This window comes from Osmerus mordax, chromosome 4 (genome assembly GCF_038355195.1).
Source record: "Osmerus mordax isolate fOsmMor3 chromosome 4, fOsmMor3.pri, whole genome shotgun sequence".
Lineage (NCBI taxonomy): Eukaryota > Metazoa > Chordata > Actinopteri > Osmeriformes > Osmeridae > Osmerus > Osmerus mordax.
The window spans coordinates 14,086,091-14,112,957 of record NC_090053.1 but is presented as its reverse complement, the minus strand read 5'-3'; the positions used below and the strand labels follow the sequence as shown (position 1 = coordinate 14,112,957).

Below are 26,867 nucleotides of genomic sequence, written 5' to 3'. Positions count from 1 at the left end.
CCGCGTCCCACCTGCTCTGGTGCCGTCTCCACCCAGATCCAAGGTTGTTTCTGAAACTGAAAAGATAGAGACACAAAGAACAGCCTGCTTCCCACACTCAGTGTGAGACCCAATGTTTAAGCCTGGGCACACTTCTAAGTTCATAACTTTAATAAGCACAATGCATAACTTTAATAAGCACAATATATTCTTTAAGACATGCCTCCTTCATAAATCCTGTTGTTATATTCACTCGTGCACAGTGCCCGTGATGCATTCAGTGATTAAAATGCCACACATATTAATAACTGGGATCATAGTTAGTGTCGTGCCTGATATGCAGCTGGTGATTACAGTTCTAGAATATGTGTTGTAATGTATTATACATTCTTTACTACCCACAATAGTTCAACTTTTTTTGCTGCAGCATTTTAATCAGTTAGCTCCAGGTCATCTCTAAAATACATTTCAGACCTTTTGAAACCTGAGCAAATGACTTTCTACGAAATTTTCAAATTCTTCTGAATTATTTCTCTTTTTGCATTGTTCTTCTCTTTTCTGTAGTTTTATGCCTTCGTCCAGCTCCTGCCCCTTTCAAAAATACCTTTCGGGCGCTTTGAAGCTTCAGCTTATAACTTTCTACAAAATTTTCACTATTTTCAGCTTTTTTAGCATGGTCAGCTATCCCCATTCAGGATTTCAGCATTCTCACTGCTGTTTCGCAGGAACAGCCTTTTCTAGTTATTATTATTATTTATTTATTTATTTTTGGCCCCCTAAAACTCAGTCAATATTTGGCCTACATAGACAACGTAGGTGTCAAAAGTTTCGTCTTGGTAGCGATTGAGTTGCTTCTATTGGAATTTACGTTCCGTTGCATGGTTTAAGCTTAAGTTAAGTTTTTGTGGCGAAAAGTGAAGCTAACGGTGGCTAATTTGCTAGCCACAGTCACTGACGTTACTAACGTCACTGCGTCACTAACGTCACGAAAACACGCGTGACTACCTTTGCCAGAACATTCGTTTAGCATCTGTTAACTTGGGGGATAGCTAGGCTAACTATAGCTTTACTGCAAGGCAGCTGCAGAAACGCCACAAGAAAAGAGGCCAGGGTGATAACTATTTACTCATTTTACTTTGTGATATGACACACAATTGTGATGTGTAATGTACAATATAAGCTGATATTATTAAGGAAGTACATCTACTTTCGGAAACAGTAGTCTACTATTTCACTGAAGTATTAGCATCATGACATTAGCCTGTGTTGCCCGGGCAACACATACTACAGTGGTCTATGATGTAGCGTTATCTGTTTTCAATCGTTAAAATAAACATTCCTCACATATACATTTTCGTTGTAGGATTTATTCTGACATTACAAAAAAGGTTTGTTGGTGAAATTACCATTACCTGTGGTTTCAAACCAGTGTACCTTACGCGAGACACACTACTGTACAAAAACATCTACACTAAACAGCTGTTTAGGAAGTCAAACGGCGACAGAACATGTTCGGTACTCCCCTTACTTAAATCAAAAGTCTATCTAACTACTAACCTGAACTTCATTGCCACAGCCTAAACGTTGTCAATCTGTTCATGAAAATAATTAATTTCAGCTTAAACCGTACAACTGAACGTTAAATCCAATTCAACCAACGCAATCGCTACCAAGACGAACACAGCAGTAGTTTAGTACTGTACTGTAGTAGTACAATTTACCGGAGCAGCTTCTCCACACAGGGCGATATCGCATTTTGCGTTGTTACTGACAATGATCGCTACCACTGAGCTTTTTATGAATGAGCGATTTTCCACGAAATAAATGTCAAGCTTATTTACGTTTTGGGGGGCATATTTTCAGTTAGCAGATGGTACTGTTTGAATCGCGATTCCATCTTCTACTGCCGGGTAACGTCGTAGAATAATCTTCAAAGGGGGTTCTTTATTAATGAATGAATGCAATGAGTAGGCTAAATGCCTGAAAATATCATGAGAAGGGAAAAACTTAAAATGACGTTTAAGTCATAGAGTTTAGGTCAATTTTTACACCGGTCTGCCCAATTTATTCGTTTTGTTTCAACGATGAGGCTGCCTCTTGCAGGGGAAATGAGAAGACATCTATTTCATTCTACACTTCACTCGTATTTTCAGTTGTAAATGAGCAGCAAAAAAAAATGCTTTTAAATCTATGTCATCTTTATAAATAATAAGTATGCATTTTTATATAAAATATACAGAAATATCAGTTGTAAAAATGTCATTCAAAAACGGACCCCTGTGCAACCGACGCAAGCAAGCACACCCTACAATTTCCCCAGAAATTGTACCCTCTCTAGTTAAGTATGCATTTGTATTGGACAAGTAAGATATAAACCACATTTAGTTGGAACAAAAAGATGTGCCGGTTTAAATGGAAACGTTCCGTCAAAATGAATTAATTCCATAATAATATATCGGTTATATGTCCGGGTCCGGATAGGGAACCGTCCTGGTCCGGACCGCGGTCCGCCAATTAGTGACCCCTGGTCTACGGTGACTAGTTGTTTCAGAAGAACCAAAACAACATGTTGCCTGAAGGCCAACGTAGTAATAAATCCGTGACTGAATTACTGAAATATCCATGTGCTTCAGTAGCTCGCGGTGTAGGCTAATGCAATGGACTACAATGATGGATGCTTGTTGGATCGAATCCCACTTAATGCGAGCTTGAGAATCTTTTATTTTCTTAGATTCCATTTATTATGGCGTGAATGGCTGTAATGTAGTGCTCACTACATTTGATCAGAATATAAAATTCTGAAATGAATTGATTTAAAAAGATATAGCGAAGAAACACTCAGCCATACACAAAATCGCATAGGAAATTAATAGACCCATGTTGTGTTTCAAAGGGTTACGCGTATTTTGATCGTATTGTCTGGGTTAGCAGCGACGTACGTAGTATACATGTGGCGTGAGAAGGAGCTGTGATGTTGTGGTAAATACGGCTATTGCCTCGAAACAACCCATAATATGTGATTAGCCTACATTCGGGTAGTGTGGAAGAAATTGCGATTTCCGGTGTGCTTCCATTATTCACTAATCAATATAACTAGTCATTGGATACTAGTTAATATGTTCTCATGTAAGCTTGATATTAATAAGAGTAGATTGTGTCTATGTGTCAGGGTTAATAGATGTTCGTGATCAGGAGAAAGTACTGGCTAAACGTCCTTTGTCATGACTACAAGGAGAGCGCCAATTATGATCTCTCTAGTCTGAGTGGTCATGTGTTGGGAGCTGTGAATCTCTTCCTCTGAGACTGTTGTAACGTCATTACTGCCTGACTGTCACTATCTATGTTTACATTCCTGTGCCCTATAAAAGATGGTCCTCCGGCTTTCAGAGCTGAGAGACATGATTGAGACCTAAGCCTGGTGTTGTGTTGTCATTTATTGTCAGAGGTCTGGTTTTCTCTCCCAATCTGCAGATTGATAATACTTATTAAAATCCAGAACTCAACTGAACTTAGTCACTCCGTTTATGAAGAGACGGACAAAACACTTTCTTCATCAATTGGCGTTGTCGAGCAGCAGGATTTCAGAACCAGATTCAGGAGAGACCCACGGCAGCACCAGTATAAAGCAGAACCCGTGGTGCACAAAACTAAATGGTAAGGGGATCCTTTTCCAAAACCCCATTCACGGACTGCTTTATGCTTGGTGCGCCTGCTGTCCCTCTGCGATGCTGGTAACGTAAACAATTTAAGAACCTTTTATTGTGACGTTCAGTTGGGAGCCTGGTCTTAGCAGACCAGAGACTGCTAGGCCTCAACAGGAGGAAGATAATATTAGAGTTTGGTTTAGTAAATTTGGGTCATTACAGTTTTTCTCGATTGGTTACACACATTTTCTGAATGCATACCTCATACTCTCATAACTCTACACACAAGTTAAAAAAAAACACACACAATGGGCAAAACCCCTCACTTCTCCTGCAAAATTAAACTTAACATTCAAAACAATGTTATTTAATCTCAAAATGGTATTTTTTTTTCAAATGACAAACACAAACCATCATATGAATAGACATTTATAAGAACCATTTGAACACTGATGTGCTCAATGTAAAACACTATGATGAATGGAAAACACTTCTTCTTCATTCATCATAGAGTTAGGCCTTTTTTTGTTCAGTGTTACACTTACTACAGACAGTACAGACATAAGTGTTGTAAAATATTTGAAAATATTGTTTTTATACTCAGAACACAGAAATACACGGTAACAAATATATTTTACGTATTTTTCCCAGAAAAACAATGTACACAGTGTACATCCCAACCAACACAAAGTTGCACATACAGTGGTCTACATACAAAACAACAGAATAATTTACTGTATACAGTTACATTATTACTGTATTATTTTTCTTTGAATTTGCCGTAATGTTATGGCGTTATTTTCTAGGACCATGTTCATGATTTCAGTTTCCTGTTCAGGAGACAGAAGACGTTCCCGACCACCTTGTGTTGGTAATCTTTCAGTTCTGCCAAACAAATAGTAAAATACTGTAAATACTGTGTAGGAATACAAAGTAGGAATACATTTTCCAAATACTTGAAACATACTTTATTTTTACAGTCATACAGAACAGTCCACAGGCAATACTGTACTACTGTACTCATTGAGTACTGTATTGATATGCAGTAGGCCTACTGCAATTTTGTAGTGAGAGTAGATTTCTTACCTATTCTCATTTTGGAAAGTCCGGATGATGGATGCTACAGTGTACCTGCTCAAATTTGGCTGTACTCTTTGCCCAGCCTCCCTCATTGTTAGACCATGGTTGACTACATGGTCAACCAAAGCGGCTCGGATCTCATCAGAGATTATGGTCCTTGGCCTTCCTCATACTCATCCTCCCCGTCCTCCTCCTCTTACTTTCACTCCTCTGCCTCTGTTTCCAATGTTGGCATGTTGTGTCTATTCCAATATGTAATGATGGTATTCAATGACACAAATCTGTGTTCTAGAAAGAGTGGTCTGGAGTCGCAGAGGTACGATAATATCAGCTTTAATGCAGCATTTGAAAATCAACAAGTACAGAGCTCTGGGGTTGTCTACGTTTCCCTACCCGCAACAGAGTTTGGGGTGGTTCACGAAGTGGTTCACGAAATCTTTCCCTGCCCCAGCATATCATATACAATGCAATTGAAAACACAAGTATCAAAAGAGGGTTGAGCTAGTTCTCTCGTGCGTCAGGGTGTTGTTCTTGCCTACGCGTCCCACCTGCTCGGGTGCCGTCTCCACCCGGTTTCAAGGTTGTTTCTGAAAATGAAGAGATAGAGACAAAAAGAACAGCCTGCTTCCCACACCCAGTGTGAGACCCAATGTTTAAGCCTGAGCACACTTCTAAGTTCATAACTTTAATAAGCACAATGCATAACTTTAATAAGCACAATATATTCTTTAATTATCAGGGCAGCTGTGGTGGCGAATACGGGGGCCGGTTCTAGTGTGCAGGTCTGGATCAAAGTCCAGGGCCTATTTTTACTCCCAGTGTGTCCCTACCGCCCCGCAACATTAAGCACCCCCCCCCCCCCCCCCCCCCCCCCCACCCAGCAGCACCCCCCTGATAAAATATCCTATGTTCCCGCGGCTATGGTCACTATGACACAAAGCATGGACACTTTGAACAAAATTACCCCCAGAACTCTGAGGTAAGGCCCAGAAAAATAAACCATAATTGTTCCGGATCCTGGACTGAATGGAAATTTGGTTAGTGGACCTTTTGGGTTTCTAATTGAGTACCCCTGGTGTAGTAAGTGTTTTTGATCTAGTACGATCGAATCCCACTTCATGCGGCCTGCAAATGTTTTATTTTGTCTCCATTTATTTTGTCGTGAATGGATGTTATGTAGTGCGCACGTAGCCTATACTTTCATATTTGCCGCAGCAAATATAAGATCCGACTTGAAAATCGCCAGTAATATGTTTGTGAATTTGTGACGAATCTGCTGACAGAGGCAGACTGATAAATGAACGCACAGCTGGGAAACCAGTTAGTCTGGAAACCAGTTGGGCGATAACACCGGTACATGTATTCCGTTACTCCCCAACACTGTTTGTGAATAGCGTTACATTTGTTGGTGAATTATGAAACTAATCCAACTCCATACTTATTGCATTCCATAGTTTTGGCACATGGAGTTCTATATTCGTGTCGCTTGAAGTGCGTCTTCGTATCGTTACCGTCTAGATTCCATATAGCTAATATTAAACCCATTTGAAATCTAGACGCAAGTTCACACGTTTGGACGTACGATGTTCATCAGTTTGAGCAGCAAGTTATACGTTTAGGAGCATAATTACTACTTGATCACTGCTGGGTCTTCCATACATCACTGCCAGACGCACCTCAAAGTCTGTGAGTAAGGGTGGACATTAGGGTTGACGTTCGACAAAACAGACCATTTGGCTGTTGAGAGAATATCAAACTATAGTTTGAGAACGAGTAGGCTATACTCGTTCTCGCCGCTCAATCCAAATATTTAAATTACAATATTGACTTCTAAGACTGTCGCTTACCGAAAAAGAGGACAACCGAATGCATTTCCGCAGGGAGTTGCCCCGGAACAAATACGCACATACTAGCAGAGCCTGTTTAAGGAGAGCCTGCCCACTCCCTATTAAGCCCCATTGTACCGAATTTGGTTGCAGTTCCACCAGAGTTCCACTGGGGGTGATCGCGAGCGAGTGCATGCTGAGTCTGAAAAAATAGTCCTCATTAGGCTACTGTTTGGTATGTATAGTATGGTACAGTTGGTACAGTATGGTAGCTACTGTGTCTATGGAGCTAAACGGCTACATTTGGCTCTTTCGCCTGATTGTCGTTGAGAAATCTCAGATTTGATTGTAGTTTTTGCATGTTCAACATGGATTATAGGTCGAAAGTTGAATGAACGAGTACTTATGTCCTTTAGATTTTTTACAGGATGAGTCGTTTGTTGCCCATAACACGCTAGCATTCTGCTAATGAATGCTGATTGGTTAGTGAAGGACTGACTACGACCAGAGATCCCGCTTGATGGCATCCGAAGCAGAATCAGAATGTCAGAGCATTAGCAACATTGGCAACAACATTAGCAAGCCAAAACTCTTTCTAGCATGTGTATTGACAGAGCCTAACCTGTCAGCTGTGTTGTCGATGCCTCGAGAGAGAAAAAGAAGTGACCAGAGCTTGCCGTAAAGCAGTATCTCTGGTCGTACGATGTGCATGACGTCATTGACATTTTAAAAGGCTTTTTAGAACAGAAAGGCGACTTTAAAATGTTTCAACACCCAGCAGTGTGTATTTTGCCTCCCCCCAGCTAGCATGTGACCGACGGGCCACCAGCGTTTTTTGGGTGGCACGCCGTTAGTGGCTTGCAGCGGTCGGGCCTCCGTTGGCTGACCATCCTCAAGCCGATAGTCGGCAATTACTCAGTGGTCCGCCAGTGTTTCATGGGCGGCATGCCGATAGTCGTAACGTCACCTTCAGCTGTTTTCTGTCTCTTTTTGTTGTTGATATTATTGATAGTGAATAACAACAACAACAAATTACACTCAACGTTACATCAATACACGTATTTACATGAGCTTTTACGCAAGACCAATAAACAATACAACATATCACCTTTCTCGTGCCGGAATTGAAGATACACTTGCGCGTGAACACAAATTTAACTACAACTGCCAACGTCTTGATGACCAGTACATTCGAAATCAAGGTGAGTGAAACACGTACACTGTACTACCTAACGATATAATGATAAAAGGATTACATTAAGTTTGGATTAAACATCAATGTGTAGGCTATGGCTCTGTGTATGTTGTCAAATGTTTCCGAATGAGTTTCCGTTTTAGTTTTAACGTTACAATAATAGCTAGTCTTGTAGTAGGCTAGCTGTTACTGTATCATATTCGATATCCGCCTGTCAGACAGTTGTCAGCTGACTTCTAGCTAAATAAAAAAGTTGCTATCGGTAATTAAGTAGCTAGACGTTGCCAACCTACGGGAACCGACTACTGGGCAAATAACTATAGCTTAGTCTAGCTAGTATAGCCAACCGTCGTACTGTACAGTCGTAGCTATATAGCCAGAGAGATTGCGAGATGTTCCTGTCAAGTGACAGTTGGAGTTGGCTAGATTACCTCAGTGGTTCTCAAACTATGGTACGTCACTGGTGGTACGCATGCCGTCATACCACTGGGATATTATATCCCAGTGGTATGATCAGCACGGCTGTGTTTAACAACTGCACAGGCCCTTGACTGTTGCCAAGCAACATATAAACATTTGCTGCACACTGCTTTGCTACTTTATGTAGGTCGACACCAGAGCCATAGAAAAAGAGAGTTGCGACACGCTTTGATCTCGCCGACACGTGATCACGTGGTTCATGTAGCTCGCTGTAGTTCCAAAAAGCCCCACTGCTGTCAACCGGTTTGAATGGTTTTCAATGAAGCTGGCCAACGGAAGTCGCTTTCTCAGGCAAATGATTAATGAAACAGGCTCAGTAAAAGAAATCCGATAGTCTGGCTATCTTCAGCAGACTCGTATCTACAAAAGGCAGTCCTCCCTGACGTGTTTGGTGTAGAATGGAGTGAAATACAACATTGTGAACACTCACTGCCAGTGAAACACAGGAAAAAAGCTAGAGCTTTTTTGTCACGTGGTTCCGGTAGCTCGCTGTAGTAAAAAAAAAACACTGCTGTCAACCTGTTTGAATGGTTTTCGGCAGGACAGACAGCAGCACCATCTCGATTCACGGATATTTTTGGTATATTAACACATAATGTCAATTGGTTACTGGTGTGTTGTATCATGTATGTCTGATACTTTATTAACATTTATGTATTACATTAACTTATAATACATAACGCAATATTGTGAAGCAGAGCTAGAAATGGCTATGCTAGCTACCATACTGTACCAACTGTACCATACTATACATACCAAACAGTAGCCTAATGAGGACTATTTTTTCCACTTAACGTTTAACCTTCGACTGTTGAAGTAAATGGGACTTGTTAAACGTTTTTTTATTCAGCAGCCACAAACACACACACACACACACAATCATTATAGTGGTTGAAATGCAGTATAACATGTCAAATTAATGACCTCCTGCACTTCATATGATTCTAGAAGACAATGAGATTATGGTTGGCTGTGCAGCATTTGGATGCTCCAATTGGTCTGAGAAAGGGATCCGGATGTATGGTTTTCCAAAAGATACAAACAGGAGAAAAAAATGGATGGCGCAAGTTGGCAGAAGGCACCTGACCATTGCAAGAAAATTCAATAATAGAAAACTGTGTGGTGTGAGTTTAAGTTGTCTTTATACATTTCACTTGTGGATCAAGGACCAATATGTTTACTGTAATATGTACATGACTATAATGAAATTGGGATTGACAATTATGGGGTGAGTCTGGAATGCATGTGGAAAAACTAAACTCAAGCCATCGTGCCAATATCATCGCAGGCACATTTTGAGGGAGACCAATTCACAAAAACAAAAAAAGGCCAACTGAAATTGAAGGCTGATGCTGTTCCCAGCATATTTCTGCATCGTCCTGAGTCCAAGAAGAGGAAGGGTCCTAGTGAGAGAACCACCAAAAAGCCTTTAGCCCGTTAAGGAGTAGCGTCACACATATGTGATTCTGAACATTCCAACCGACTATTTTCCGATAGACAAAAACTATATGACAAACGCTATAGTATGGCTTCAAAATTTACAATTAGGAGGTTAACAAGTAACACTAGCAGGTAGTAGCATTGCTACGAGTATTATTCTAGGTTGCTAGGTAACGGAAGCTAACTAAAACTAGCTAGCTTCCGTTTTGGAAAAATAACTCACTCCTTAACCCTTGTGTTATCTTCGGGTCATTCTGACCCATCAGTCATTGTGACCCACCTTCGTATTGCGACAACTTTACCGCATACAAAAACAAAGTGAAGCATTTTCTTTTAACCGTTGGGCTGTCTCAGACCCCCCACATTGCAAAGGTTAAAAGAAAATTATTTTTATTTGTTTTTGTATTGGTTAAAATTGGGTAAACACAACGATGGTTCGTTATGAACCTTTGGGTCATGTGAACCGAAGGCAGCACGAGGGTTAAAAGGTTAGTACATGTTAATTCAGTGGCCAGTGACCACACCTACTGTCACATGATGAACTTTGGTATGAACAATGTGAACTTACAATGAATCTAACATTTATAATTGCACACCCTCCCCACCTTATAACACTAACAATGCCATGTCATCATTTCAGATACTGAGGGAAGTCAGAGAAGGGAAAGTGAGGGAAGAGAGGCTATTGAAGGTTTAGACTGTGAAGAAATTGAGAGGGGCATACCAGCAGCCAATGAGCCAGTCCATTGTCCAAGTGAGCCAGTCGCCAGTGTCCAAGTGAGCCAGGTTCCAGTGCCCCAGTGAGCCAGGATCCTGTGCCCAGTGTCCAAGTGAGCCAGGGTACAGTGATAAAGACCTGAGGGAGGAGTTAACAAAACAAATAGATCAGACAAGAAGGTTACAGGCAGCCCTAAATTGTCAAAAAAGAATGAATGTGGTCCTACGGAAAAAAATAATAATAATGGAAAATAAATTTGGAACAATGTTATCAAAAGATCAGATAAAATCGAGTGGTCTGAAGAGTAAGAGAGGCATACGATGGGGAAATGACATCCTTAAAAAGGCTATTCAAATCCGTTTTGCTACTGGCTCTGAAGCTGAAGGTAGATGGCCTGACAGAGATGGAGAGGGAGTGCGTACTTACTCTGGATGAGATGTCAATCACACCAAGCGTGGAGCTGCACCTGGGAACAGGGAAGCTGTATGGGGATGTGACGTTACCTGGCCACACAGGAGAGGCAACACATGCGTGTGTTTTTATGTTGGCAGGGAGCACGACAAGGTGGAAACAAGTAGTGGCCTACCACTACAGTGGCAATTCCACTAATGGGGCCATTTACAAACCTATTGTCTTGGACATTATTCACAGAGCAGATTCCATCGGGCTACATGTGATTAACGTCACCACTGACATGGGCAGCCCTAATCGGGCAATGTGGAAGGCCTTTGGAGTGGACCACAACAAAACGTCTGTCCCACATCCAACAAGACCAGACAGGAGGCTATACTTCATGCCAGATGTCCCACACCTGGTGAAGAACTTGAAGAGTGCCCTGGTCCGCGGACAGACGTTCACAATCCCACCAGATATGGTAGAGAGGGAGAACCTCCCCTCCAATGAAGCTTCAGTCGGTCCACTGAAAGATTTGGTTAATTTTCAAGAGGGGATGGCTTTGAAAATTGCTCCAAATATCTCAATGAAAACCCTTCAGCCCAGTCATTTTGACAAGATGAAGGTAGGCCCTGCACTAAATGTTTTCAGCAAGGCAACAAGTGCTGGCCTGAAATATATGGTTGAGAAGGAACAACGACCCACCTCTTACCGGACAACAGCATGGCTCCTGGAGCAGGTAGACCACTGGTTTGATCTCATGTCCTCTCGCCACCCAGTAATGGCACTGAGCAGGCACAAGATGGAGGAGTACCAAAAGGCCATCAAGTTCCTCCAGGACACGATCCAACTGTTCCGTGGGCTGAAGATTGGACAACCAAGCCTGTACAAACAGGGATTGTGATGGCAACATCTACAATACTGTCCATCCAAGAAGACATGCTGTCGCAGGGACACTTGTTTGTGTTGACCAGCAGGTTTACCCAAGACTGTCTGGAAAACCTATTTGGCTGCATCCGACAGAGGAATCCAGTCCCAACTGCCGTGGAGTTTCACCAAGCACTGAAGTCAATTTCTGTTGGGCAGTTTTTAAGAACAACAAAATCAGGAAGCTATCAGGAAGATGAGAACAGCCTTTTGGCTGACTTTCTGGATGCAAAGGAGACCTTACCCAGTCCTGCCCTGCGCGTGGAGGAGCTGATGGAGCGCAGTCCTGCACCTGACCTCACTAAAACAGAGACCTGCGCTCTCTACCATCTGACAGGATACATAGTAAATCAAGTTAACAAATACTACAACATTTGTAATGAATGCAAAAAAGCAATTAACAACAATGCTGACAAACCTGAAGGAGAGCACAGTACTTTACTGAAGCTGAAGGAATTCAAGCCTGGTGCGCTTTGTCGGCCGTCGCAAGAGGCCTTCGACCTAGTCCGGCAAATTGAGGAGCTGTTCCGAACCAGGACCAGTGACTCCCTCATGCATCTCCAAAATGCCATGGATGTGCTGCAGAAGGAAGCTATGGTGATCGACTGCAGGCTTCCCTCATGTCATGATGTACAAAAAAAAATCACCAACAGATACATCAGGCTGAGGTTGAGAATTGCAGCAAAGCACATACGAGCTGAAAGAAAAAAAGGTATCTTAAAAGATGGGCATCTTGGAAGTAAAAACCAGTCAAAAAGAGCAAAGAAGAACCAGAAAAGCCAAGCAACATCTAGGCTTACAACAACCACGCCACCATCAAACATTTTTATCGTTGCCATGGAGGTGCTCGGTCTGACTTTTGCACCAACAAATGTCCCACAACCTACCTTGACTTCAGCTTCCATAGGTATGTGGATCCCCAGGACCAGGGTCAACATATCTGCTTCATCTACTTCAGAAAATGCAAAGTTCTGATCAGATGTACTATAGGCTAATAAGAGTAACTTTGTATGCCAACGAACACCAATAACTAGAACTAATTTGACAGACTACAAACCAACGAACCTCTGGTTATGATACACGTGCTCTCAAGCTAGCTACAGTAAAAGTGTTGCTTTGCTCTACATTAGATACTAGCTCTAACTGCATTTAGAATTTAACAAGCTATAATCTTACGATAAATGTTATCTAAAGCTGGATATATGAAATACTACTAATAACAATTGATATGTGGTGGTTGAAATATGAAAAAATTCAGGATTTTCATCAATTTACCAGCTAACTTGCTTCGGAGACACTGAAAATGAATGGGGTTCAATGGGGGAAAATACAATGTTTGGAACTATAGGTCGCGTGAGACACGCTTTACTTCCGCATTCCTCGATAACAATGGGAGTATATGGAAGTGTCGCAACTCTCTTTTTCTATGGCTCTGGTCGACACTACTCCAGACGGCTACTTTGTGTCATGTACATCTGCACGTTTCCATTTTTAGTGCCACCTGTGAAACAAGCTGTACATGTTAATCTTTGCAGTGTGAAGTTTGTTACATAAATTGTTATCTATTTTAGATTGTATCTAAAGGATGTTAAAACACTTGAATGATAATTGATCTAATAGTTCCACTGCAGTTATACTATATTATATATTACACTATATTAGCAATCAGTCTCTTATCAAATCAAATTAGACTACTTGGTCTGAACTGTTTAATAAACAGCATTGCACTAATTGTATAATTTGTCTTACTTTGCAGATATCCAGTCAACTTGGGCCTGCTTATTCATCTCCAGGTAAAATGTCGAGTTACTGGACTAAACGCAGAAAAATTAAGAAAGGAGTCATGCAGGATTTGCTGGAACTAGGGTCCACATCTGTAGAGAGTGAGGAGAGAGATGGTATCATGGATTTTGAGATCACAGAGCTTCCACTGCAGGAGTCAAATAGGGATGACTTAGGCCTAGCTGATAGCAATAGTGAATCGATGGATGGAGAGACTTTAAAAGTGAGTTCAGAGGAGAACACAGATGACAGTACAGATGAAGAAGACATGAAGAAGTTACTGGCTGATTGGGCTATCAGAAAACAAATTCCACATTCAGCATTAAATGAACTTCTAAAGATTCTGACCAAGAAAATACCTGAATTTGGGTTACCTATAGATCCACGGACTTTGTTGAAAACAAAACCTGTTGTAACAACTAAAGTCATCACTGGGGGAACCTATTTCCATGCTGGCATTGCTCATGGTGTGCTATCTCACCTCACCATGCACCCAATGCTACCTGAGCCTGTGTCCCTCCAAATAAATATAGATGGCCTGCCATTATACAAAAGCTCAAATGCTCAGTTTTGGCCTATACTAGGGCTAGTAGAAGTCTTTGATGGTTTGGTCCAGACTAACAAGTCCCCATTTGTCATTGGGATATTCTTTGGTCAAAGGAAACCTACTAGTCTTGAGTTTTTGCATGACTTTGTTGAGGAAGCAGAAGGGCTAGAAGCCAATGATATTTCTTTTGGAGAAAGAAATGTGTATGTGAAAATCTCTGCAATTTTTTGTGATGCTCCAGCAAGGGCATTTGTCAGAAACGCTAAGGGTCACAATGGTTACTACGGCTGTGACAAGTGCCGTCAAAAGGGAGTCTACTACCTGAATCGAATGACCTTCCCAAACATGAATGCTCCTCAGAGGACTGACCACGACACTTTTGATGAGTTCACAGATGACTGTCACTATAGTGGGACAACACCTTTAGGTAGATTGTCAATTGGTCTGGTGACACGGTTTCCACTTGATTATATATGCATCTGGTGTGTTTGGGAGTAACACGAAAGCTGGTAACCCTCGTTTAAGTCCTTCGGTTGTTTCAAATACATCCACAAAGCTGATTGAACTAAGACCACATATTCCATCAGAATTCAACAGAAAACCCAGATCTCTGAAAGAATCTGACTGATGTAAAGCAACAGAATTTCGGACGTTTCTCTTGTACACTGGTCCTGTCTGCCTTAAAGAGCATCTTCCAAGAGCTATGTACGAGAACTTCATGCTGCTTGCCGTCGCCATGACCATTCTCCTAAGTGTCTCCTTGTGTGCAGATTATGCTGACTATGCTAAATACCTCCTAGTGTTGTTTGTGGACCACTGCAGCTGCCTGTATGGAAAAGAAAATGTCACATATAACATGCATGGCCTAATCCATCTCAGTCATGAAGCACATACATTTGGTGTCCTTGACAATTTCTCCTGCTTCCCCTTTGAGAATTATCTTGGTCAGATGAAGAAAATGAGTCGGAAACCCAACAAGCCTTTAGAACAGGTCATACGGAGACTTTCAGAAAGAGAGGCCATGGGAGCAACTCAGTCAGAGGCTAAACAAGAAATGCAAAAGGAGCATACTGATGGTCCAGTTCCAACTGGTTTAACTGTGAAAAGGCAGTTTGACAAAATGCAGTTCAACAGTTTTTTGGTACAGAGGTCTACTGGCAACAACTGCATACAGCTGAGGAACAAGGAGATTGTGCTGGTGGAAAACATTGTACTAGAAGAACATGGGGATATTTTCATTGTGTACAAAAGATTTAGAAGCCAAACAGACCTTTTCTCTTACCCCCTGCTGTCATCCAAGCTGGACATTTTCCTTATGTCTACATTGAAGAATGAGCTTCTTTTTACAAAATCCACAAATGTATTAAGAAAATGTGTTCTACTCCCATGCAAAGAGGGCTTTGCTGGGATGCCTTTACTCCACATGTAATATCCTGGACTTTTTATTAAGGTAGCTTGACATGTTTAAAATGATCATTATTGTAAATATGGCAAGGAATTATAATAAATCTAAAATTTCTGTGCTTTTTGTTTTACAGTACTATGTTTGCAGTGGTTAAATTTCCAAATGAAGAAAACAGTTTAGCTGTTGTCTCAAAGAGTTGGTGCACAAAGAACAGATGTTATTGGCCTCCATATAAAACCCAGGAGAGATTGCGGAAGGCAGTGATCTTACATGAAGTTCCAGACATTAATACATGGGAGGTGTTCTCCATGGAGATATTGAAGATCAAGGGTGCGTCCATTATATTAACCAAATATTGTTAAATGTCGGTTTGTACACAGAACGTGTGTACAAACTGATAAGGTGCTATTTTGTTTATTTTCAGATTCGTATGACAAAGCACATGAGTGCCTGGTTCGGGCTGAGAAAGATTCAAGTCTTGAAATGGAACCAGAAACCACACAAAGGAAACAAAAGTAAGATTTAAAGTTTTAAATAAATTGAAGCTTTATTAGACAACTGTTGTTGCAATTCATGCTTGCTGTCTTTCCCAGGCGAAATCCAAAGTATGACCAGACTGACTCTGAGGAGTCTGACGCTGCTGAACAGCCCTTCCCCCCAGCGCCGAAGCCCCCCAGCTTTACCACTAAGAAAAGTATGTGGAAGATGTTTTCTCTGGGCCATGATTCTTTCATGGAATTATTATTATTTCTGGAACATTAATTATTGTTATTTCCCATTTTTGAATAGAGTCATCAGGACCCTGTTTCCGGCCCTCTTTGACACCCTGTGCTGACGGTTGGTGGTACATTCTACTGAACAACTTCATGTTTTTGTGAATTGAAGTATTAACTTGTATATCACATTACATATTTGAATAATAAAGTACCAGATTATTCTTATGCCGAACAGGTTCCATTCTGTCCTCCTCATCACTGGGTTCAGCTGCTCACCAGTCTGAAGGTAACTGTATCTCTACATGATAAAGCTCTTGGATTTATTTTAGGTTTTGAATAAGTCTCTTCACAAATCTCTTTCTCCAATGTTGGTGATGTGGATAACTTAAATCTTCCTTGAAAGATTTTAAGCAATTTGGTCTGATTGTTTTTCTGTTTACAACAGTGTCTGGAGAGAGATCAGTGGCCAACTTGCCAGTGTTTCAAAGTAAGTGGGGTTAAACATGTATGTGTATAATGTAAATATTCTTACAATGCTGTATTTTATGCTCACAACCTAAAATACTGTACAAACAAGAGAACTGTTTCTATATATTTGTGTTTATCACAATATGTAAAAACATGTGAAGGGTGGAGACCACCTGCCAACACAATTGTTTTTCAACAGTTATTCAATGTATCCTAATTTAGTGGCAGTTTTGTACACTTTAAAACAGGTTCCAGTCAGTCCTTTTCATCACTGGGCCCTACTGCTCGCCAGTTTGAGGGTAAAAATAATTTGTTGTGCATGTCACTTACGGACCTTTGTTCAAAATTAAGCCAGATCCCACTACATGATACCACAGGCCAGCTACATTGTTTTACTTTTATTTATTGTGTAGTATCAGTCTCTTTGGTGGCATGTTTGATTCCAATTAGTTAACAGCTTGAGATACATAACAATCCAATTATTTGGTTGGAAATAACTGCTGTAGACTTAAATATACGTATAACGAATGGGTTTCTATTGCGTGTTTACTTTTTTGACAACTTTGACACAACCTTATATTTTTTGATTTCCAACGGCTGATTCTTCAGCATCAGAGGGAAATGGCAGAGGAAGTGAGGGAGTTGCGCTACCAGACAACACTGAACCGTAACCTCTTACTACAGCTGACCAATGGGACACATTTGGACATGGCTCTGCCAGAGGACGTTCTACTTCCTCTGAAAGATCGGCTAATTTAGACATTTAGTCATTTAGCAGATGCTCTTATCCAGAGCGACTTACAGTAAGTAAAGGGACATTCCCCCGAGGCAAGTAGGGTGAAGTGCCTTGCCCAAGGACACAACGTCAGTTTGCATGACCGGGAATCGAACTGGCAACCTTCGGATTACTAGCCCGATTCCCTCACCGCTCAGCCACCTGACTCCCACCTGACTAATGCTGGAAGACCTTGAACAAAGGCTTGCTCAAGATGTTGAACTTCAAGAGAAACTGGTAAGCACCAAAATATATGGTATTGTGCTAACTACGTACAGTAAACTAAAGCATTTGTCCATGATTGGGCATGGTGAACAACTTTCATAGGTATTGCATTTACCAAAAGCCTAAGGTCAGTCAATCTGTGATGATAACATTTTTGCAACCCCCTCATGTATAATTGCTTTTCTCTGCACTCTGTATGATATTACTGTATGATTAAAGTGCAGACTCTACGAGTATTGTACAATATTTTATACATTATGTACAACAAAAGTAATTGTAAATGACTATTTGTGAAAATGCTTTAATTCTCTATAATAAACTATATTCTTATGTGAATATAATTTTACAGGTCAGGTTTTTGGCTGCTAAAGGGGGAAAATCCACCAAAGACTCAGTGAAGAGGATGTTCTCCTGCATGTTCAGCAATGATTTAACAAAGCTCTGCAACTGGACCGGCTTGGGCCAGAAGATTGCATTCAAGGGTCTCATTTTAAAGAACATTGTCCATAGTAAGTTTGAAAACAGCCATTTATTATTTGTATATTTATGATCTTATTTTCAACAGCTTAGCAAAAGACAGTATTGTAGAATACAAAACAAAGTATGTTGCCATTGTAGAAAATAGCCTTGGCCCCAGAAGGAATCGGATGGGCGACTATTTGAATTCCACAAGGGAGCATTTAGTCTCTGTTTGAGTAACACTGTATTAAACAATCTTCCATGATTTCAGGAGCAATTAGAAAGAACCCAGGGACCAGAGATGCAACAGAAGGGAGTCTCCAGGAAATTGCATCCAAGTTTATGAAGGGCGTTCAATATTTGTTTGCACTATGTTCACTATTTGTATTTTTTGCACTATTAGTTTTTTTTAAATACGATTTGTATTTTTATATGTATATTATGGCCATTTTATATTTCATATTCTTTATATTTATTCTAAATTGTACATTAGTAGCATTAGTGAGACTTTGTACCTTTAGTATAGGTAGACCACATATTTAAGTTAATATTATAGGCTATATGTTGAAAAGTAATTTTGTATTCTGTGCCGTATTAGATTAGCTATATTTAGAATATCATTTATTGGTTTGTATATCCATATTGAAGTTCCTATATGTAAGAAGTCATCTGTTTCAAAATAAATTTGTAAAGCGTTTATTCTTGATTATGGTGTAGTAGCCTACGTTATTTGTAGAGAATGTAGAGATCTGAATATGAGCGATAGCCCGATGGTGGGCCTTCAGCAAGCCGCAGCCAGCGGGCCAGTAGCGGACGTCTGTCGGTAAAGAGTAGGCTGCCACTGGTGGGCCGCTGGTAAAACAAGCAAAACACCAGCCAGCCGCTGGTGGCGCCCGCTGATGGCCCGCTGATTATGCCACCAGTGGACCGCTGCTGGCCCGTCGGTCACATGCTAGCTGGGCCCTTTCGAATTCAGAATTTAAATTACTAGACAAAAATATATATCCTGAGAAAAGTGGATTTGAGGGGTAGGCTGTAGCAGTGGTTCTCAATCCTGGTCCTCGGGACCCCCTGCCCTGCATGTTTTAGATGTTTCCCTGCTCCAGCACACCTGATTCAAATGAATGGGGGTCCCGAGGACCAGGATTGAGAACCACTGGGCTATAGCTCCATACACCTCCATTCATTCTGCACTTGCTCGTTAGTGTCCTCATATGGAACTAGAGTGGAACTGCAACCAGTTCAGAACTGCACCAGCTGGGCGTAAAAAAGTTGGTCTAAACTCCTACGTCGGTCTTAGCTACGTCCGACTTTGTGATTTGAATTTATACCAAGTGCACCAAGCTTGACAGACCACTGTCGTAGCTACGCCTGGTTTTAATATGCGCGTCCTTGTGAAAATTCAAAAGCGTCGATCGTTGCCAAGCAACACATTTAAGAGCCTATCCAAAGCGCACTCTACAGCTAACCTATCTCCCTTCAAAACAAGCCATGATTTAAAAAAGAAAAAGGAAAATACATTTTACTGATAGAGAAATTAGAAAACCTCTAGAGTTGTTTACTCAGAATAGAAGCGTGCTCACGGGGAAATGTAATAATATCAACACAAACAAACAAACAGAAACAATCAGCTTGGAAATAGATCACCAATAAAATTAACAGTGGATTTGTGCGCTCACGGACGACTTTTTCTCGCCTTAATGCCCTTTCCATGTTGCCTATAAACAAGACGCGCTGCATGTGCGATCAAACTGTTGTACATTATAATTACCATGGATTTTAGTCCGATTTTCCAATTTACGCCTGCTCCCCACTAGACGTAACATGTACACCCAGGTGCAGCACAAGGGCTAGTCGTAACTTTAAGTTAGTCGTCACTTTCAGTTCTACGTCGGAAGTAGCGTTACACCCAGGCGTACGCCCAGCTGGTGCACTCTGAAGTTTCCCGAGTGGCAGTTCTCCCCATATTCGACATTCTCTAGTATCCGTAGACGGTCTCTGCTAGTATTTTTTTTTTCTTTTTTTACCTCCGTAAAAGCTAGCTTTAGCTTTAACTAGCTAGGCTAGCTGGCTTGTACAAAAATTGGTTGTTGCAGAGCAATAGCTAAATTGCTTTGCTTATGTTTTGTTGTGAAGAAGTATTGCACTTAACCATATAGGTTTAGATTACATTATCACTAGCTCGCAAAAGACGAGACGCGAGTAAAGAAACGAAAACACTTTACAAACTAGCTACCTAGTTAGCTATTTGTCCAATTTAATGGAGTGCCCCCATTTGAACTCCAATCTGTGCATTGCCATCGATTCTTCAAGGTTTCCGAATGGTTTGCCGTCCTCCTGGTGCTGCAACGGTAAATGTCTTAATTGCGCATCTAGCCGCATTCATTAAATTCCACCTAACCTAAAACATATAGAAAAAATCTCGTTCACTTAAACCAGCAGTTAAGCTAACTCATGCTAAAGCTACTACTATGTGACTACGATTTATACACAAGCTAGCTAGAGACAGTTGCTTAGTCCGTAGCTGTTTATCCAGTTAGATATTGCTAGCTTTATTATCTGCCATCTCTGATGATTGCATCAGTTAGTGACTTCAGGTGAAGGAATTTGACGTTTGAATGTGTTGACACTCGTTTACCCTGTTGCAGCGGATTTTGTCACGTTGCTGGTGTTGCACCGAAAACTGTGACCCATCAGAAACTGTGACCGCATGATTATTCGCGGTAGTAACATTATGTTTATCAGAAAGTAAATAAAATATATTACGGTACATTGTCTCTGAAATGTTTTTAAACATTCAAACATTTTTGTGACTGCATGAACGAGTTATATTTGTAATAACCTACCTAAAACTTACACTAGACCATTTAAAACTTTAAATAATCATATTCTACTGTAAAGAAAAGAAAAAACTAAATATGTAATGGACCAGCACATTGGGTAAGTTGTCAGAATATGTAACCCTACTGTAACTGCTTAATGAAGGAGTTAAACTTCAAACTATTGTACACGCACGGCCAGACGATGTGCAGCTGCGGTGAGTTTCTGATGGGTCACAGCTTTCGGTGCAACACCTGCTTCATCTCATGTTTATTCTTGTCCAGTCTGCAGGTCAAACAAAAGCCCATGGGTTTGTCTTACCTGTATGAATGTGCATTGTGGAAGGCAAGTGTTGTGTAACAAATTACTTGGTTCTCAGATCTGAGTGCACAATTTATATACAATGTTATAGCATATAATATTTCTGACATATAGGAAGCATATCCACCTTGGTTGTTTTATTTTCTCCATATAAATCTCTAACCACAAAATATAAAAATGTATCTTACCAGTGTACCTTGAATATGTATAGGGCTATTTATTATTATGTGTATCGAATGATGATATGTTTCTGCATAGATATGTGAATGGACATGCAAAAAAACACTTTGAAGAAAGTGTGGTCCATGGAAATAATCAGAAGAAATGTGAGAAGGAAGAGAAGGAAAAGGCATCACACTCTGTCTGTATGGACTGTTGTAGTTACAGCACATTTTGGTTTGTGCCCATCTTTAATAATCAACTCATATAAAACGTCTCAGTTTTCACCCCAGTGCAGCAGTATTTTCTGGGACACTGTTTACTTCTTAGTATGCAGCCATTTATTTGTTGTTTTCTGTCCACAGTTACAGATGCGATGACTTTGTTGTAAATGACACAGTTTTAGGACAGGTTCAGAAGGTGAGGGAGCATCTTCAGAGTTTGGAAAAGTGAGTGTTTTGCAAGACGCTAATTGATTTATTATTGTTTACCTGTAAGACATTTTTATTTATGGGACTCTGGCCTTTCTTGTCACTCTTTCAGTCATATCAAAATTGTTCCCATTATAGCCCAAATCTGTTTTGAGTGACGCTGCTGTTGTTTTGTGTGAATGATTATAGTCCTAGGTATTGGAATGCCAACTTTTTGACTAGGCTACACAGCATGTTTAACATAGGCTTGTCCATTTCATACTGCTTGTGTTGAATCTCATTCTCTCTTACAGTTCACCATTGACTGTTGATAAGCAAAGAAAAAGGAAACTATTAGAAACCTCATCACCAAACAGCAAACTGTTAAAGGACAACGTAAGGATAGTATGACATACTTTAATTTTTTTTTACTAGGAGCAAAGTTTTGTCTCTCTACAACTGTGTCCTATTGCAGTGTCAACACCTGTCTAACACATCCGTACATGTCTTAAAATGAAATATAACACTACATGATTGTCAGTGAGTCACAACTGATGAACAGAACACTTATGGGTTTTGATTTATGATGTAATGTAAGTAATTTGTTGAACTAGCTTTCATGAAGCTTTTGAGCCAAGCCTTTCACGTCTTTGCAAGGTTGGGACCTTGGCTGTCTCTGCCACCGGCCTGCGAAACCTGGGAAACACGTGTTTCATGAACGCCATCCTGCAGTCCCTGAGGTAATGCTTCAATCCCAACCTGGCCTCTGGGTGGGTGGCCTGTTGTGTGCACTGCCAATCTGCATGTCCAAGTCCTAGAATCAGACTGGGCCTCAGGGGCAGTCATCCTTCAGTAATGCAATCTGGTGTGCAGCCAGGGGATTAGGCTGACTGGCCTGCTTACTGTAGACAGCAGACAAACCCAATCTCCTTTCTCTCTTCTACCTCATATATTAGCTTTTGATGCCACATACAACTCTACTGGTGTTACAGTATCAGTTATGTGCATGTTACACATATCATTGTTAAAACTACGTTTATTTTTCCAGCAACATTAAGCAGTTCAGCTGCTATTTCAAGGAGTTGCCAGCAGTGGCGCTGCACAGTGGTAAAACGTCAGGAAGGAGAATGTACCACACCCGCAGCCAAGGGGACACCAGTGTGTAAGGTCCTTTTCAAGTGGGAGGGTACTCTGGGAGGGGGGAGATCCACAAATACTCAGTACAATAAAATAACGACTTGTAGAATGTGTAGATTATAGGCGTTTAAGAAAGTTTGTTCTATATAATGATGACACTGGTCTAGCAACACTTAAAAACAGCAGCAGACTTGATCCAAGAATCAGTTACTCAGTGATGAGGTTGATCTGAATAATAAGCTGTTCTGGTGAAAGTGTTGTCTGTAGTGCTCAGGTTTCTTTGTATGGTGCAGGTCCCTTGTGGAGGAGTTTAGAAAAATCCTGTGCTCCCTATGGCAGGGGAGCCAGAGCGCCTTCAGTCCAGACTCCTTTTTCTATGTGGTGTGGAAAATAATGCCAAGTTTCAGGTATTTCCCATACTGTTAATGATAATGTAATGTTTTTTTCCTTTTTATAAAGTCCTTAGATGCCTGTGTTTTATCTGTGTCTAGGGGCTACCAGCAGCAGGATGCTCATGAGTTCATGCGTTACTTGCTGGACCATCTCCACCTTGAGCTCCAGAGCAGCTGCAACGGGCCTGTCCACCTAGCGCCACCTCAGGAGGGCCTCAAACTCCCAACTACAGGAGCCAAATGCTGCATGTATAATATCTTCACTTCAATTCCTCTGTGTATGTGTCCAGTGTGCATAGAACACTTAAATCACATTTTACTACGCTGTAGTAAAGCTCCTTTCACTGATCAATCTTTGCTGTGGAGATTCTGTTTCAACTGCTGCTGATTAAGCTTATTGTGATTTCACTACAGTAAGAGACTTGACTTAGACTGATTGCAACAGTTCATTTAGGGCTCCTATGTTGGGGTGTTCTGTGAGTTGTGTGGGGTGACATGGCAGTGTGATCATGCTGGAAATGCTACCATAAAATGTAATATTTGGCCACAAGCTGTCAGTTTGACCTCATTAACATTAGATGGATTTGAATGAAATATTACAATGTAATCTATAAAAATGAACACGGCCTGATAATCAAGTGCTATTGCTAAGTTTATTCATGCTGATTCTCTGTCTTTCCTATCCAGAAATGGGACCTCCACAGTTGTCACATCCATATTTGGTGGAGTGCTTCAGAATGAAGTTTACTGCCTGATCTGTGGGACAGAGTCTAGGAAGTTTGACCCATTCCTTGGTAAGAATCATTCTCTTCTCTTCTTTCCATGAATACTACTGTAACACTGGTACCCAGGTGCTTTAACCTCCCCTCTGGTCCACTAGATTTGTCTTTAGACATTCCCAGCCAGTTCAGACAGAAGAGGACTAAGGACCAAGAGCCTGGTCCTACCTGCACCTTACGTGGTAAGCTCCAGTGCTCCATAGTGGACATAACTTCCTACTATATCTCATTCTGATTGCTTTTGTTTTGTTTCTGTTCAAATGTAGACTGCCTACACAGTTTCACAGACCTGGAAGAACTTGACGAGACAGAACTGTACATGTGCCATAAGTGTAAAAAAAGACAAAAATCAACAAAAAAGTTCTGGGTTCAGAAGCTGCCAAAGGTATGAATCATGTTTATATGGACATAACAGTGATTAAAGTCTTAAGAAAGTTAAACTCTTTGTCCTTTCATAAAATTTTCTTTGGCAGGTTTTGTGTTTGCACCTTAAAAGATTCCATTGGACGGCGTATCTAAGAAATAAAGTGGACACCTATGTGGAATTCCCGCTGCGAGACCTGGACATGAAGGGCTATTTGCTTGAGGTGAGCAAAATAGTATTGGTCTTGAAGGGATCTCAGGGCTTGAAATTAACTTTTTTACTTGGTGGCACTGGTGCTCCCAACTTAAAAAAGTTAAGAGCACAAGCAAAATGTTTTGGAGCACCCAGTGTAACTCTCTTAAGAGTGTAATCACTGTTCTGTCCATATAAACATGATTTATACCTTTGGCAGCTTTTGGACCCAGACCTTTAGTTGATTTTTGTCTTTTTTTACACTTATGGCACATGTACAGTTCTGTCTCGTCAAGTTATTCCAGGTCTGTGAAACTGTGTTGGCAGTCTACATTTGAACAGAAATAAACAAACGGAACAAAGCCACCTGTATCAAATGTTGTCTTTTCACTGATGTATGTACTGTTATACTCACTTTTTTTTGTGTACAGCCGGAGAATTATCTACCAGAGAGCTGCCTATATGACCTTGCTGCTGTGGTGGTGCATCATGGGTCAGGGTGAGTGAACTTTCCATGCGTTTCCATCATACTTCTTTTGTCAACATGGCTGATGATCTCCCCAAATAACCACTAGGTGGCAGTGGTGCATCACTCACATAAATTGTAGATGATTAAAGATGAATATGACAAAAAATGTCTACTGTAATTACAGGGTGGGATCAGGGCATTATACTGCGTATGGCAGCCACGAGGGCCACTGGTACCACTTTAATGATAGCACTGTGACTTTCACTGAAGAGGAAACTGTGGTGAAGGCAAAAGCCTACATCCTCTTCTATGTGGAGCGGCCAGATAAGGCTGCCTCTAATGCAACTGCATCGGAAACTGCTGTCTGCGTGAAGACTGCCTCGGATTTGGCTGCCGTGGACTCTGCCGCCATGGGCACTGCTGTCTTAGAAACAGACTCTTAGGCTGTGTCAAACATGGCTGACTTGAAGGTTGACACCAAGCTTTAAAACCTGTTGCATGTTGGAGCGTTTAGGCTTCACGGCCCCAGATCAGTTGTCACCCCTCACTCTTGCCTCACCTCAATGGCTTGCCTCCTATCTGCATAATCATTACCTGCTCCTATCACTGTTGTTAAAAGTGCATGAGTTCTTTATGTATATAAGCATTTCATTAGACCTCCCTTGCTGCTCTTATTTTAAAAAGATTTACTTGCCTTTTTGCTTTATGTTACATTCCTCTATTGAAACAGACTGCTCCTGTTAGATTCTAAAGATGATGGTAAAATCTTTGGCTATGGTCATTCTCAGTGTCAAAAAGACAGCTCTAAAATCCACTTTGAGAATGTCATGATCAAATTTTACAGTCAAGTCTATCTTATATGGGCCTTTCCTACACAATCTTGTAGTTCTGCTAGTCCAACAAGTAAAGTTGAGAATAGGCATTAGAAAGTAGCAATATGCTATGATTAAAACAGCATGATTTTAATGAATAACTGAATCAATGTTAGTTAAGTGTAATTTGTTGTGGTATCAGTTTGGTTACCTTTTAATTATTTTGTTATCAATAGGTAGGCCCACAGTACACAATAGTCTTTATTTGTTGGAGGAATACTTTTTTAGTAGTAGCCCCCCCAAAAATAATAACTAAATTACAATTTAAATCAGGGATCCGTCTTTCAAACACATGTATTCAACTGTGCTATTTTTGTAATGTTTTAGAAGGTACAAGATGTCCACTGTTAAGAGTGCTGAAGTAATAATCACTAAGGGCCAGTGCCTAAAACCAGGCCACTGCAAGTGCAAGTCTTAGGTAGTTAAGAAACAATTCCTCCTCAAAATAAAGAGATGCAGATGGAATAGAGTGGAGTGTGTGACTTTCTTTAAACTAAAAGTTGAGATGCAATTAGTCCTCAGTTCCCTCAGTGGGATTCACTTTCAGAAGATTTATTTTTTATTTTTTACAAGTGAAGTAGGAAACATCCAACAAGAACTAAGATTGTTAGAACTAGTGCACAGTGCCCATGATGCAGTCGTGATAAAGATGTCAGTGAAACACACAAATACAGATTCCTGCAATTATAGATGGGGCACAGGGCCTGCGATGATTTTGGCGACCCACACAGATTTCTGGAATTATAGACAGTTCAGTGCCCGTGATGCAGCTGGTGATGACAGTTCTTCTCAGCGGTTTTGGTACCTATATTTCTCAGATCACAATTGAAATTCTCTGTCATCTCTTAAGTACTTGTTCAACCTCCACATCTATTCTAGTCATATTGCCAATG

General features: G+C 40.8%; 1 protein-coding gene and 2 long non-coding RNA genes across 3 annotated transcripts; 2 read left to right on the top strand and 1 right to left on the bottom strand.

Annotated features, from left to right (window-relative positions):
• Positions 1 to 10,789: 10,789 nt before the first annotated feature.
• On the bottom strand, positions 10,790 to 11,548 carry LOC136941429 (uncharacterized). The gene is made up of 3 exons (XR_010876526.1): positions 11,461 to 11,548; positions 10,989 to 11,281; positions 10,790 to 10,865 (listed from the first exon to the last, which is right to left on the bottom strand). It is a non-coding gene; the product is annotated as an uncharacterized lncRNA (long non-coding RNA).
• Positions 11,549 to 17,498: 5,950 nt separating this feature from the next.
• Positions 17,499 to 18,402, top strand: LOC136941419 (uncharacterized). The gene is made up of 3 exons (XR_010876525.1): positions 17,499 to 17,612; positions 17,950 to 18,109; positions 18,331 to 18,402. It is a non-coding gene; the product is annotated as an uncharacterized lncRNA (long non-coding RNA).
• Positions 18,403 to 20,027: 1,625 nt separating this feature from the next.
• usp3 (ubiquitin specific peptidase 3) lies at positions 20,028 to 26,867 on the top strand. Its single transcript, XM_067234586.1, has 15 exons — positions 20,028 to 20,410; positions 21,164 to 21,224; positions 21,459 to 21,596; positions 21,725 to 21,808; positions 22,084 to 22,165; positions 22,427 to 22,509; positions 22,818 to 22,931; positions 23,200 to 23,313; positions 23,398 to 23,547; positions 23,986 to 24,092; positions 24,179 to 24,259; positions 24,344 to 24,462; positions 24,551 to 24,664; positions 25,065 to 25,132; positions 25,287 to 26,867. Exons 1-15 carry the CDS (start codon positions 20,320 to 20,322, stop codon positions 25,543 to 25,545), a joined length of 1,665 nt encoding a protein of 554 aa, XP_067090687.1. The 5' UTR covers positions 20,028 to 20,319; the 3' UTR covers positions 25,546 to 26,867.